This window comes from Polyodon spathula, chromosome 11, assembly GCF_017654505.1.
Source record: "Polyodon spathula isolate WHYD16114869_AA chromosome 11, ASM1765450v1, whole genome shotgun sequence".
Classification (NCBI taxonomy): Eukaryota; Metazoa; Chordata; class Actinopteri; order Acipenseriformes; family Polyodontidae; genus Polyodon; species Polyodon spathula.
Window position 1 is genome coordinate 38605584 of NC_054544.1, and position 15762 is coordinate 38621345.

At 37.1% G+C, this 15762-nt stretch overlaps 1 protein-coding gene across 28 annotated transcripts in view; it reads left to right on the top strand.

Annotated features, from left to right (window-relative positions):
• The window catches only part of dlg1b (discs large MAGUK scaffold protein 1b), a 184718-nt gene that overhangs the window by 142620 nt on the left and 26336 nt on the right, over positions 1–15762 (top strand). For 27 of the 28 annotated variants that reach the window (XM_041263435.1, XM_041263405.1, XM_041263408.1 and 24 more), the window contains 3 exons: positions 4890–5046; positions 6038–6140; positions 15461–15575. In XM_041263435.1, coding sequence (XP_041119369.1) covers positions 4890–5046; positions 6038–6140; positions 15461–15575 — 375 coding nt within the window. Of the gene's footprint in view, positions 1–4889; positions 5047–6037; positions 6141–13771; positions 14021–15460; positions 15576–15762 lie in introns of those variants that run through there. The other variant, XM_041263434.1, reaches the window with a different exon arrangement.

Sequence of the window (15762 nt, forward strand, 5' to 3'; positions counted from 1 at the left end):
ACACTTTAATTGGCCTGGGGTTTTTTTCTTCCTTTACCCTGTGGGGAGCCTATCTGATCTGCATGCTCTGGATCTGCTAGGGACCTCTGTGAGATTGACTCCATGACACACTCTCTGTAACTAATGCGAGTCAGAGCCACTGTCAGTTATTCCAGTCTGAGAGGGCCTCTCCGTGCTCCCTGGAGAATCCCCCCCCACCCACCCCCACTGCCTTTGAGCTCTGAAGCTGACAGATAAAGTTATTAAAGATTTATTACAGTTAATCTTCTCTGGTGATAGCTGTATCATTTCCAATGAGAAATCTGCAGTGCTCGCTTGCAGCAGAGTTCTTTCTTATGTGTGCTTGTGTGTTGTGCCTATCCAATTATAATAAAGATATTATGATATATAAACCGATATAATTTTGGTTTGGTTAAACAGACTTAACTAGCTCTATCGTGAACCTATTAATTGTTGTTATTGCGTTTACTGGTCAATAAATCACAAGATGGATTTATGTATGATACTTTATAATGTGATATTTTGTACTGGGATATTTTGTGTAAGTCTGTAATTTGTACTGTGATATTTTGTGCAAGTCTCTCTGGATAAGGATGTCTGCTAAGAAATAAATTAATAATAATAATAATAATAATAAGTTAAAGGTGGTATTTAGATCCGTCACTGTTCAGACCCAATATGCAAACAGAATTTACTGTTCTAAAAAGCAGTATAAAAAATGACATAATTTTACAGATTACAGAAAATAGACAAGCATAGTAGATTTAGGTAAAGGTAATTTTATAACAACTCTGTCGGATGTGAATTTACAATCCGGTATTGATTTTTATCCTTTTGCTTAAGAACTCTGTTAGGTGTAAAGATAAAGCTCAACATGATTTTGATGCATATCATTTTGAAACCACAGCAAATTAAAAAAAAAAAAAAAAAAAAAATCAAACCTACTGAGCTTTCTTCTCCATTTGACTCAAACCGGTGAAAGGAATTCATGTCAGTAAAGCTGTGTGCCTGCTGTTAAAATGAATGGTAGCACTTTAATATGAATAGGATTGCATAGTCAGACACAGGCTGCTTCTAGAGTCAACACTGCATGTCTTCTTTCATTATAATGCTATGTTAAACAGACAAAAATCTCTATTTAAAGTTGTAGTCTCAAGGACAAAATGCCTTAAGTGACAGTCATTACACGACTGACTAGATCAGCCCACCCACTTCCCATGAACAAAATGATGGGGTTAATAAAACCAGCACCCAAACAGATAATAGACTGCATGGTGCACTTAACTCTCATAATAGCCTGGGGGTGGAATCAGACTTCTCTCAGAACAGCTTGTGGGTAGATTCAGACTGCAGGGATCACAAAGATGACTGTGCGTACATAAAATCTACTCCTCCAACTGTGACAAAACCTAGTAGAGATGTATTACATGGCACAGTTTTAATTCTGTGAATCTGAGAACGAGTCTCTTTCCTGTTTGTTTAGAGTGCAAAACGACACCTGTCCGTTCGCGTGTGCGTCTGCCACATGTTTTTTAGTTGAGCTATTGAATACCAGGTTTTATCCTAATCTTTATTAAAGCTACTGCCCGCACATATTTTGTCACTGTGTGTTTTCGTGATACCAATAACAGAATTTTGCTTTTACAACCAAGCTGGGAGGTGCATTGTGCTTGCATACTTAACTAATAAAAACATCTTCCTACTTTGTTTTCACAACTTACTTGAGTATAATGTACACCCTCTAGTCCTATTAAATCAGTTCCCTAACTGAAGAGATTAAATTAATATTTTATATCTGTGGATGAGACGTAAAACCTGAGGTACTATTGCAAGTGGCTGCAGCAGCAGTTGATATGTAGTGCACTTCTAGTCTCCAAGTCACTTTGGATAAGTGTGTCTTCTAAATGACAAATTTAATAATAATAATAAGGTAATGACCACTTAGGATATGCCATTACTGTTGGAGATAATTGTTCAACTGCTACAGTACAAAACAAAAATCCTCCTTTTCTCTTGGTTGATCCCTGACATCTTCCTGTCCCAGAGTCTCCTGCAGCTTTGCAGTAAATAGTACATTTACATGGCATTATTTTCTCTTGCCCTGCTATAGCACACTCCTGAATAAGAAAGCTAGCATCATTTGCTTGGATTTGGAAACTGCAGTGTTCGAAATTGGGTTAAATCACAGCAGAGCAGTCGACACGGAACTTCAAAAAGGAACATTAAAAAACTTGTCGCAAAAGGGATAAGCAAACTCAGCCACACTGCACTTCAATTTGTATCTGTTAAAACCAGGCAATGTTCCGTGTTCCTTTCAATAAGTTGAATACTAATACGTGCTTTGTTGAAAGCAGCCCTTATTTACAGTTTGTCTACTGTAAAAAGCAGTTTTAGCTAGAGCTTTAATTCTTTTAAACTTGCTAAAGACTGATAGTTTGTTCTCTTAGTACTATTTTGAGTGAATGTCAAGATTTGTATTGGGCTGCCATAGGGAACCATATAAGAGAAAGAAGCATGGATCCCAGACACTGTGGAAGGATCTGTCGCTTGTCCTGGATTTATTTCACTAGCTCTTTACTTTAATATGAGTGTACACTTTCCCAGTCTTACCCATTTTGTGGTGTATTGAAAGAAGTTCTGTCTTGATGTGCACGGTTTTAATGAATTATGGGTCCTTGCGTCCCTCACTGAACCCTTTTGAAGCTGTGACTCAACTTTTAACCATTGCTGGGCGTAGCCACATTCTTATTGTTTGCCATGTTTGGTCCCTATGAAACATCAGTAGTTTGTGCAGTCTTGGAAGCACCTGCCAAGAAAGAACTTCCTACTGGACCTCTATTAAAGTCTGTTTTGCTCATCACAACTTTTGAAAATAGATTTAAAAATACATGATATGACTGTGTTGATTTTATTCCTGCCACATGTAAAATTGGGCAAATGTATTATACTTTTTAATGACTGTTTCCAAATGAAACAGTTAATGCAATTATCTTATTTCAGGGCAGTGACTGCCTTGTCTTCAAGTAATTGAGTGTTACTGGGTTATCTTTGTTAATATGCAGCAGTTACAAGTTCCCTGCTAATGTCCTCTCAATCCATTTTAATCACGCTGTGACATTGTGTAGTTTCAGTTAATGCAAAGACTGTCAACAGTTTTCTTTGAAAATGGAATTGGATGGAATCAGTGTTGTAAATAATTAGGAGAAAAGTGATATGTAAAGGAATGGGTGAACTAAACCAGTCAGGATTACTCATGAAATGAGAACAGATTTTTAATAAACATCCCTGAGCCAAGGACTGCTCTTTTTTTTTTGTTTGTTGTGAAGGAGTCATTGTTTGACGCATTGAAAAAAGAGATTTGAATTTCTTGTCAAGACGGGTCAGTCAGTTTACTGCCTTGTAGAGTCATCGGACCGCTGGCAGATGGTAATGATCTCCTAGCAGTGTTTTATGTGGAGGGGGTACAAATGCGCCAGTTTGACATGGAGATTATGATGGTAAATCCTGTTTTAATAGAAGGATTTGCTTTGCATCAGAAAGCAACATCACACCTGTTAATACAGATTTTGTTTGGACACTCACATTAACACTGGCATTATGTATTTATTTTTGTGTGAAGTATGATTTTCCATGATGAAATTATTCATAAATTACGACACTACAATGCAAATTATCAATTTTAAAATGACCAGTTTCAATATTGTAAAGACTGACACACCAGGATTGTTTTTTTTATCAAAATATAAAATTAAGGCATCCCCTCAATTGTTTTAATATTCCGACAATGTGTTTTTGATTAACTCCCACCCTGTAGTTTGCATATCCTAACATTTTCTTTGTGTTTTATTCTTTTATCAGTAAGATTTTATGCTCGTCTTCTAAAAACAATATTAACCCATTGCATCCTGTAAAGATTTTTTTTTTTTTTTTTTATCACTGAAAGTCTGGTTCAATAGTAATAGTAATTTGAAGAATAAACAGATCTCCTCTGCCCTCTAGTGGTAAATACAAGAATAGCCACTGCTGCACATTTCAGTACTTGGTGGAAATTGTTTGACACAGAAATAACTCAAATGATGCCAATTTGTGTGTAAACCCACTAAGTTAGTTTAGGTAGCTGTCATCAGGTTGATTATGAAAGTTTGCTTTTTTCTATCAGATGAAATTCTGTAGTATGGCAGAATACAGTATGCATTGCCTAGTTACTTAACTGTTGCAACTCCGATGGGCTCCAGTAGAGGGAGTAGTAACATCTCCAGTAATATCAGTGCATAGTGTAGGTCGACTTGAAAAATGTCCACGAGCATATACTGTACACTTGTTTTAATTGTATTTTTTTTTCAGTAAAGTGCTTTTTACAGCACATGTATTTATTTTTGAAATGTATACTGAGCAAAAATGAGGCTTGTGGGTTTGTATACAAGTTTGGATATTTTTTCTACGTCATTCTTATGTAATGTCTTAATTTTCTTTAATTGTGCTGTTTTTTTCTTTTAAGTCATGGCTTATTTAAAGTAACTTCTTATTAAATGTAAAGAAACTGGCAGACAAATGTCAAGGATCTTTATCAGGGAAGTCTCTTCAGTTTAACAGTAAAATGCTTTTTTTGTAGCCATGCCTGCGTTTTAACAATGAAAATTACATTCAAGCTCAACAGACTTACCTCGAGGCCTGAATTACAACTCTTATTTATTTTTGGTTTTGTCTTCCCTAAACTGATTCAAGAAAACTATCCTGCATAATAAATGCTCACCCAATGGAGAAAGGATGTGCCTGCCCTTCTCTTTCTCTTAACCAAGAGACCTTAAAATTGTATTTAAAACATCTTTTAACTCGAGCACCTTTTTAGAAGTGGTGTTCTCACATTGCATTTTTATCTGTGTTTACAGGGAGCCTAGAAAAGTAGTGCTACATCGAGGCTCCACAGGCCTGGGCTTCAACATCGTTGGAGGAGAGGACGGAGAAGGGATATTCATCTCCTTCATTCTGGCAGGAGGGCCAGCGGACTTGTGTGGGGAACTGAGGAAAGGAGACCGCATCGTCTCCGTAAGGCAGCATTCAATAAACACCATCTTAACAGCACTGAAATTTAAAATGTCAAATTATAGAAAAGTTTCCATCTTTATACCTAAATATAATAACTAAAGATCTATATGAGCTAATAACACTGGTAGAGCTACTATGTAATGATATTAAAGTACTGTTAACTCTACTAAGCTTTGCAGAGGCTAGTAATCGCCACTAATGTTTTAAACTCCTAATATAGTAGTCATAGGCAGCTGATAAAGGGAACTCAAATTTAGAAATCATGAGAGCATGAAAAGCAATAGCCAGATGGAAGAACAGCCAGGTGAACAGTCTAAAACACAGGGGGGGAGGGGGGGAGAGAACATATTGCAATTTGTTAATCCCTACAGAAAAACACACAAAAGATCTGAACTTGTCTCTTGAGTTACACAAAAAAAAAAGTGAATTCAATTTTACAGAACCAGGCTGTCACATTCATATGTACATTTGTTTCTGTGACTAGTCAGTCTGGTTGTGGGGAAGGCAGTATTTTCTGTGTAATGTATTCTGTGAATACCAACAACAAAAAAAAAAAAAAAAAGTATTTTGTAGGCTGCTTTATAGAGCACAGATATTACAATATACTTTTTAAGAGGGGTTGAGTGCGAAGCTGAATCCTGTGGAACATAATTGTAGGCTTTTTAAAGAGAGCAGGCTTGAACCACAAGGGTCAGCACCTTCATTTTAATGAGCTTTTAAAAGCTAAATATTATGTAGTAGTTAGTCGGCACCTGTGACCGAGTGGGTTAAGCAGTTGCAATGAAAAATACATTTTAAAGAGTGCTAATGCTGTACTTCCTCTAATTTTACTAAATGGCCACCACAGTCTTCTGTATGTTAGTTTTTCTGGGGGTTTTTTTGACAAATATTCTATTGACAGTCACTGCGTATTGTGTTTCACTAGAGATCAGTAGCTGTGTCAGGTTCCCTGGGGGAGGCCTCTAATGCTGTTAACTTGCCTCTAATGCAGGTGAACGCTGTTGACCTTCGGAGTGCGACGCACGAGCAGGCTGCTGCAGCTCTGAAGAACGCAGGCCAGACAGTCACCATCGTCGCTCAGTATCGTCCAGAGGGTGAGTGGCCACACTTCCCTAGGGGGTGCTGTCTGTAGCCTTTAGAATTGAACCTGGGGTCAACTGAGCCTGGAGCAACCATCCAGTTCAATGCATATTCATAGAATGTAATTCATTGAATAACTCCAGGACAGCATGTAGCTAGGACCCAGTGTTTCTCCTCACTTGGGAAACGCCACTATGTAAGAGTGAGTGGCCGTTTGGCACCACTGCGTTTAATATGGGTGGGGGTGGGTTATAAATCTTGATAAGTGGGTTTGTGTTAGAATGCTGTTACCGGATGTATCAATCTGATTGCTTTATCTTTCTAATAGCAGTTAAGAGGGTCTGAATGTGTGTACATGTACTGCAAGGTTCAGCACCCTCGTATTAGTGCGCTCTTCAAAGTTAAGTACTGTTTTGTAGTTTGTTAGTATTATTTATTGGAAAACAGTAAACTGACACTACTTTTTTGGTGTAAAATTGAAAGCAATTGTGGAAAGTAAGATCAGTATTTTTTAATGAGCAAAATCTCATCCAATCAAATTTTCACTCAAGCAAGTTCTTGCTGTATATGAAAATGTATTTCTGATTGATTATTCAGTCATTCCAGATGTGCTGATCCCAGTGAAATACTGCTGTTGGCTAAGCACCAGTCATACGCTATTCCTTGCCTTCCGTGTTGCTAACAAGTCCATAGGGAAAGACCGATATTGAGCTGGAAATATACACAGGGATTTTTTCTCCTGCTTGAAAAGTCAAACCTGAGGCATATATCTGAATCTTCTTAAACTGCAAAGTTAGTTCAAAATGGTTACATACAGTACTTCAGCACTTAGCAGAAATAGTAAATGATTGATGATGCAACTAAATGAAAGTTGGATTAGCAACACTAGCTAGATACTGGAACTTGTGTATAACTGTGAAGCAGTATATAATGGAGATGGCGAGTGTGGGGTTTATTTAGACACTCTACAGCGAGTTCATTTTTGCATCTGTCTGAAAGCACAGCTTTTGGCGCACCAGCGGTACACCATTTTAACTGATTTTTTTCAGTTAAAATGCTAATTGCTTCCGGTTTGCCCTCTTCTGCTTGGCTGTGTTTAGAGATCCCCTTGCCATGTGTAACTGCACACTCTACTGTAGCTATTCCTCTTGCTTGTCTACTTTTGGTTTCTTTGCAATAGCTGTGGATATGTGTCTTTGCTTTAGTGTGTTTCGAGTTGATATACAAAATGCGGTACAAAATCTGTGGTCATATTTTCTTCCTCTTGACTACATTTATTTATTTATTTATTTATTTATTTGACAAACAACATTGGCTACCGAGCTGTTACCATGGCGTGCTTCTCAACGCTTCCTTCCGCACCTGATGAGCTGAGCACAGCCATTTAATCAGTAGCCCGCACAGACCCTTGTCAGTTGCGCTTCTGGTCAAGAGAAGCTTTTTTTTTTTTTTTTTTTTTTTTTTTTTTCACTGCAGGGGCAGATTGATTTCCCCCATGCCATCCAGAAGAGCATCTGCGATTCGGGCAGATACATCAACATGTTTGTTGTGTTCGTGGGGGTTTGTGCACAACAGCATCTGTGCCGAAAGGTTAGATTTGGACCCAGTCTCGGAGTTCCTAGTGTGCTGGAAATATTTTGGTAGACCTGTTAAATGATTAACCATTTGCTGTTTTCATGTCACGTATTACGTAGCGTATCCTAGATTGCTGAATTAAAATCCATACCAAATGCAATATTAGTTTTAGAAAAAGAACATTGTCTTTTAAAATGCATTAGGTTCGTGAGATTAAACTTTTTTTACTGTTGCAAATAAGTGGTTTCTCAATTATTCTTGGGATGTGATGGTAAAATACCATGCAGCCAGTGAAATACAGAGGAAAAACTTCTCCCGTTAGAGAATAGTCTATCTTCTGGAAACCTGCATTGATGATACTTGCATAAATTAATGTTAACAAAGTAAAAATATCAACATTTGCATGTAGTGTCCCTATTGGAATGTATTGGTTGATAAAATGAATAGATGTGGGATGACAGTGGGGTGTGGAAGGCATCCCTGGAGTACGGTGTCCATATTAGGACATCTTGGTACATTAGGCAAAAAGGAATTATGTGCTCCCTCCTCTGAAACTCCCTCCTCCCTCCTCTGAAACTCTGTCATCTGAATCTGCTTCTTCACTCCTCTAAAACTGCATCCTCCCTCAGTCATGCTCCATGCTCCCGCCTCCCTCACACATAATTTTTGCTGGTCTGAAAGAGATCAGCCAATAAAAAACAGTTTCCAACTTTTACGCGTTTTCATTGGTTAGATTAAATGCCGGTCATATTACCCGGGAGACCAGCTACGTAATTGAAAACACAATTTGTCTTTATCCATAAGCCTTTTCGTACACCTTTTATAATTTACTTGTATATGTTTCAAATATTTAGCCATTCACTACCTCATGTGTTTTTTTAAACACTTGGCATTTTCACTTCGGTTGAGTCTTCTAAAAAAGGCAATTAATAATATAGACAGACATCCTTAGGGTTATTTTTGGATGCCACCTTTGTTAACCTTTATTTACCTTCAAAGCCTGACTTCACATTTATAACAATGTCCAGATTTGAAGCTTTTCTTATTTTAGACATCGACGGTACATTTGAACCCTGGAGGTCGCACCATTGCAGTCTGTCTTGTGGAGTTTTTCCTTGCGTCGTCTTTGATTTTCAGATATTTATAACATTTATAACGGCGCACTTCCCAGGCACTGCCCTGACCGGGGGCTCTTCTATTTCGTGGGGTTTCTGTTTTTGAAAACAGCCCAGGGTGATGCAGATGTTAAGCAATGGCAGCACACTCTGCCCAATAAAACATATTTTACTTGACTACTCTTTAATAGTAATTTAGTTTGCCCAATTATTTTACCCCCCTTATTTAGAAAGTCCTCTCCTCAGCACATCTCAAGAGAACTAAAGGTCTTCCTCCTATCCCACAACCAAGTGCCTGTTTGCACCAGAGGCTTTGTGGGGGATGACCAAGCAGCCCCTGCAGGACAAAGGCCAGTCCTACAGGTCCACTTTGAGCTCATGGGACACCAGGCCAGTTGCGTCTGCTGTGTTGCGTGGAGTAACTTTTGAATAGAACTTTGCACAACCGGGCCGTGAATCTGCTCCCCTGGTTCTAACTGACGCTGCACATCACATATGCTTTTAAAATAACAATTTGAGAAAGGAAATTGAGTTTTGTATTGTAAAAAGGCACTCTTTAAGTAGACCAGGGTTTGTGGTTGGTTATATAAGTGGCCCACTTGATCGGCAAGAGCTTTTCACATTTAAGAAATAAAAAGCAGTCAGATCATTAAGGATGGACTTAAAATATCCTTTTTAAAGTACTAGTGCTGCTATGAAGTTTTAGCCTTGCATCAAAAACCATATTGCATGTTACAATGGAAAACCAAAATAATCATTATTATTAATTAAATTCAACGCAGAGATATCTCTTCTGTATCGTTACTCTACAATACCAAACGAATAAAACTACTATATATTATACCTGGAGTTTTAAATATATTCTGTGTGCAGTGAAGTGTTTTTAAAGATGCAAAAGGGTTAAAAATCTGTTAAAATCTGTGTGTGTTACACATTATACATTTTGCATTAGAATAAATGCCTTTGCTTCTGGAATGAGAATTATATTCATACCTGTCCATTTTTTTTTCTGCATGGAGGTTGCAGTATCATATCGTCTTTCCAGTAACAAACTGTTTGCTGTAAATTGAGTGATTTCGTTGTTGTCATGTTTGACTGAACACTGTTCATCCGTTTGTCCCCTTTCTAGTCTTTATGAATATAATAATGAAAAAAAAAAACTAATTACTGACCAAAACGGCCAGTCACAGATGTCCACCAGTGTACTTAGAGATACATAATTAGTCAAAACCATATGAGCACCTTCATAACTGGGTTTGTTTTTCATGCATATTCAGCTCTCTCTGGCTGTGAACACGCCATGAAAAGCAGCTCTATGGTTACAGCTGCACTTCAGTCAATGGGTGCAAAATGCATTCCCAGAAACAAATTGTTGCTACAGCAACTGTTAGTGCTTTTTTAAGGTTATGACTGCCTGAACAGTGATATCAGTGTATCTACCACCAATGTTATGGGACAGAAGACCAAAAAGACCAAAAGAAGCATACTTTAACCTTACTAAATACCTTCTGCAAGCCGTTACAAGACAGGCTATACTGCGTTAGTTTGTGATGTTGCCTGATCTGTTTCACAGATCTTGTGAAGCAGATCACAGCTCACACATACACAACCTGCCAGATGTCCAACAATAATTTAAACGTCAGTTTGATACATTGATTTTTTTTTTTTTTTTTTTTTTTTTGTTAAGTTTTGTTTGTGCTTGAAAATGACTACTTGCTTTTTATTGTGACGTGGAAGATGAGGTTTGTACATGCCCTTGGGCTTATTAATTATACAGAGTCTTGAGAAACTAGCCTCAAGCTGGAAAGATTGCTGAAGGGAAGTCATGCTTTTTCTCTGGGGTGTTGTTAAGGTCTGCAAAGGTCATTGATGAGACAGAGAATTTATATTTCTCAGACTCGCTGTCAAAGTGAAGGTTGACATCAGTGTGGAGTTGTCATCCTGTATCTTAAGACCAGAAGTGACTAATAATCTGTGTCACTGCCTTCTGCCTCTCAGTAAGCCAAGCTTAACGTTGAATTTAATTTTTTCTGGTTGGATTTTGTTCAAGTAGTGTAGCAGGTTTATTATTGGAGTCAAATTTTGCATATTTGTCACTGTGCAGCTGGTTAAGCCCTAGAGGATAATTGCCATATTCTTTCAAACCGTGGTATGCATCAATAAAGAAACACAGCTGTCATGTCTGTAGCTCTTCTCTTGTCCCACACTACATTTAATTACAAAGTACAAGTCTTGCAGTGCTTTGAAATGACAAAGGCCCTTCATTATTGGCTTTCATGTGCAGTATTGTGTGAGTTTATGAAGAATTCAGTCTTTTATTCCTGCAAAGAAGTTTAGCTTGGGCTGGTTTCTAAAACTCATTCTCAGCTCCCTCAATATTATTACGTCACGCATTGACTCTGCTGCCACCTCCTGAATCATCCTTGAAGTGTATTGACTGCTGCTATATCTGAATCAAAGTGCATTGGCAATATTTTTAGATTTGTGACGCAGCCCCCCAAAGACGCACATCACTCAGGTATAAAAAATGAAATGAGTAAACTCTAGACACTTAGCTGTTCCCAAGGCTGTTCTTCGTGTGGACCAGAGATGGGGAACGTTTTTATTTATTTGTTTGTTTGCTTGTTTGTTTGTCTTGTTTGCAGTAATCTGAGAATTCTTGCCTGAAACCTTGTCGCCTGTTTTATTGGCGTTTTCAAGGTTTTAAAAGGCTTTGCTGCCCTGTTCACTGCTTAAACTGAAGAAGGTGCTGACCGAAACTTTAGTATGCTTGATATTGTTTAGTTATTTGCAAAATGTGTAACTTCTGTCTGCTTCATAGCATGACTGTAAATGAATGTAAACTTGGTTGGTATAAGTAACTTTCAGTTCTTATATATTTGAACAGGAATAGCTCTTCCTGCTAGTTAATTTAAATGAATAGACAGCAGTTTTTCATTAAGAGCATACATCTCCTGCAGTAATTGTAGATGCAAAACTAATATATTGTGATACTGTATATATATATATATATATATATATATATATATATATATATATATATATATATATATATATATATATATAAATATATCTGATATTATAATGTTAATATCCTAATTAAATAAATAAAACAAAAAGCAAATGTACAAGATTAAAAGGAACTCGTGCAAGCGTGAATAAGATTTTTTTTTTTTTCTATTTCAAGCATGAGGCAATCTGTCAAAGGCTCTGTCTTGCACTAGTATGATAATAAATGTGCTAAGCATAGTTATATTTACATTAAGAACTGCTTCACTGTAATATTAATTTAACTGTAAAGCTTATATCAGGTGGGTGGTTGGCGTGTGGAAAATATGGTAACAAGAGCCAATAAAACATGGCTTTGTAGGCATTGACAGGAATAGGAAGGTCGTGTTCATAACCTAGCACAAAATGTCACCACGTTTTAGGAAACAAACAACGGTTAATATTCCACCAGACATCTGGCTATTAAATATAACCAAGGACTTTGCCAATTATATGGTTTTTGTTGCACATAGATGCAGTGTTCACGGGTGAAAACGAGGCAAAAAGATCAGATGCTGCAGAAACAAAAAAAAAAAAACACAAAAAAAAACATACCTTTTCATCTGTGCCGATGATGGTGAAGGTTTTAATGTGCACTCTGGGTGGTTTTGTTGTTTTGTACAGTAGTAATTCAATTGCATTTTGAAAAAGCATGGTACTTTCACATGTTGTGGTTGGGTGGAAAAAATGTAGGTGGATCAGTGAATCATAACTTTTTTTATATCATGATATATGAATACCACTGACAAAGCAATGTCTTTAAATACAAGCTTGCATGTCTCCATCCTTGACAACTTCGTCTTTTTAATTGTTCTATAAAAGATTTCTGTAGGTTGCTGAGTGTGGGTACAAACAATTAAACCCAGTTTTTTTTTTTTTTTTTTTTTTTTTTCTGGAGAAAGCTTGTGGGATTATTAAAACATAGTTCTCCTCTGAGTTTTCCATGCTTTGTGGAGTTATTAGTTGACAGTATTTTTGCATGATTCCTCCACTGAGCCATGCTTAATCCGTAAACATATTTTTGGTTATTACACATTTAAAAAAAAATATTTGGAAACAAATATACGTGACGTAATTTTTATGAGGAACTTTATTTTAAAGAATAATTATTGCAATTACATGTATTTAATCTTTGGTTTGGTTATTTTTATTGTATGTTTTTCCTTTCTAAACAAATCATGTTTCTAGCAGCTTGGAGTAAAAGATTTTGAGACATTGGCCTAAGTGTCGTAAAATTAAATTCTTTTTTGTCACCAAAAAAAGGCCAGTTCTTTTCATGGAACAGAAAGGTCATGCTGTATTTGTAAAGGATGGAAAAGATACCTTCACAATGTAACATTTAGAAAGTGGAACTTCATTTAGAAGAGAAAAAAACTATTCCCTGGGATCACTAGTGAATATTTCCTTTTAGAGGTTTTAGTGGCTCTATATGATTTATCAAGGTTGTTGCCGTGTAAGCCACTGATTTTAAAATGTCAGAGGTCTCTAAACTTGACGTATAATTCATTTTGGCTCGTTACAGATTGTGAATAGTATTCTTCTTTTTACTTTAAAGATATTACTTTCCTAAATATGATTTAATTAAGCTATTAAACCAAAACAGATTAGCTCACTGATCTAAAATTATATGTATGTGTGTGTGTGTGTGTGTGTGTGTGTGTGTGTGTATATAAATAAATGATCCCATCCTCACATGCACAATATTAAAAGATAGTTGCGATTTTTTAAATACTCTTATTGAAGCAAGAATACTGTTTGTGAGCCTATAGCACATGAGAGAGAGAGAGAGAGAGAGAGAGAATATTCAATTAGCATCTGTTGTGATCCTGCACTGTCGGTGCTTGAACTGCAACTCTGCCTTCGAGGAAGATAATCACTATTCAATGTTGTAGTGAAGAAGGCTGCTGATGCAGCTACCTTAGCTTGGGAGGTTGGCGTCTTGATGTTTTATAGCTGTGTGCCTCACGCTGTTCAGAGTCACATGGAACACCAGGCAGAGTGGAAGAGCGCAATGTTGAGCTTTCCTTCAGCAGACCAGTTTCAGATCTGAGGGGGCTGCAGATGTTGAAACTAAATAGGGCCAGAAGGGAAAACAAACTAAAGACGGTTACTGAAATCCTACAGGGAGAGAATTCTGTCCTTCCGGAAAGATTAGTGTAAGTATAGAGAACTGCAGGGGGATTTATAGGTTAAATTGTTTGGGGAGGGGAGATAAATGAGTAGCATGCTGTTGTGGTTTTGCAGGTTTAAACCGTGATGCTAATGTGTCTTTCAGATTGCTGGTGGTTTTAGAGTGATTGTACTTTCCACATGGTTTTCATCCATTGTGGTGTTTTGCAGCATTGCTGAACTTTGATTTGCTGTGGTATATATTGTAAGTCTCTTGTGTTTGCAGAGTGCCACTGTATTGAAGAGCTGCACATCTGTGGAGATAGGAAGAGCAGATCCTTATTTGTGTTCCTCTTATGCAAAATGATCTGTTCATTTTAATTATATATATTTTTTTAAATGCATTTAAAATGTATTTGAATTTTGATATGTATATATATATATATATATATATATATATATATTATATATATATATATATATATATATATATATATATATATATATGGTTGCATTAATATTGGATATGATTATCCTTATATTTAAAAGAATAGAGACCCCTAAGACAAGTTATTTTTTTCTGAAGCATCCCCAATGTAAATTAAAGCGTGTTGTGCAGAAATGTCAATTTTAGTGTGACGCTTGTCAGAAATTGCATATGTTGTTTTTCATAATACGATACAACAACACAGGAGGATACTGTAGAGAGGCAGAGAACATTAACTCAAAGTAGGCCAAAACATTTGAATAATTCATGACAAATGTGGTGTTCATTACTGTCTCTTTTGTTACAACAAAAGAGTACATAAGACTGACGAGTGCTCCTCTCTGTCAATAAGAAATGTCTCTTCCAAACAGAAATGGCAGTAACTAAAATGAGTGAAGAAGCCTCTAGGCATGATTGTCTCCCCCATGCACTGCAGCCTGTAATGCTGCACCGTGTCCAAAATATCCACTTACTTGAGCCTTGGGCTTGAAATAGTGACCTAAGAGGTATCCGTTTAATAAGGTAGATTTGCGATTTGTGGATTTTTACATTGATAGGAATGTAACCCTGTATTACCTCCACAGCTGTGTTAATCTGGTGCTACAGATTAGAATTAGAGAGCCGTGCTTTGTAGTGACAACATTACCTGTGCTTAGAAACACCTGTGAGAGAGGTGTAGCACACACATGTGTGATACAAAATGTCATCCCTTACTTTTATTCTGTTGTAAATATTGATTTATAAAAGCTGTGTCTCCCTGTTGCAAGTCTGTTTCAGTCAAAACAAGCATAACAGGAGATCTGACCAATTTTGATAGAAGGCTGAAAGTAAGGCTTTTGGTTGGCAGGTGCTTCTGTATCCATGACTGCACAGGTGATCTATCTTGAGGAATAGTGTCAGAAGAGGCTGGTCATTCTGGAGTCTCTGATCTGAAGAAGACCTATATTGAGATGATCAACATGCAAATATCCGACATCTCTTTTGATCCCATTCTTTCCAGAATACAGTCGGTTTGAAGCCAAAATCCATGATCTACGGGAGCAGATGATGAACAGCAGTATAAGCTCAGGATCTGGGTCATTGCGGACCAGCCAGAAGAGATCACTCTATGTCAGGTAAGAACTCGGCCCGTGGTGCAGGGTTTCCCCCATTGAAAAAACAAGATGGCACGCATGCTGTTGACTTGTTGATGAAACTTGTTAAGAAACTTCTTTAGCATAGGAAATGCTGATATCAGATTATCATTTTAGAGTAAATAGAGGCTGTCTGACGGACTCTCTCTCTCTCTCTCTCTCTCTCTCT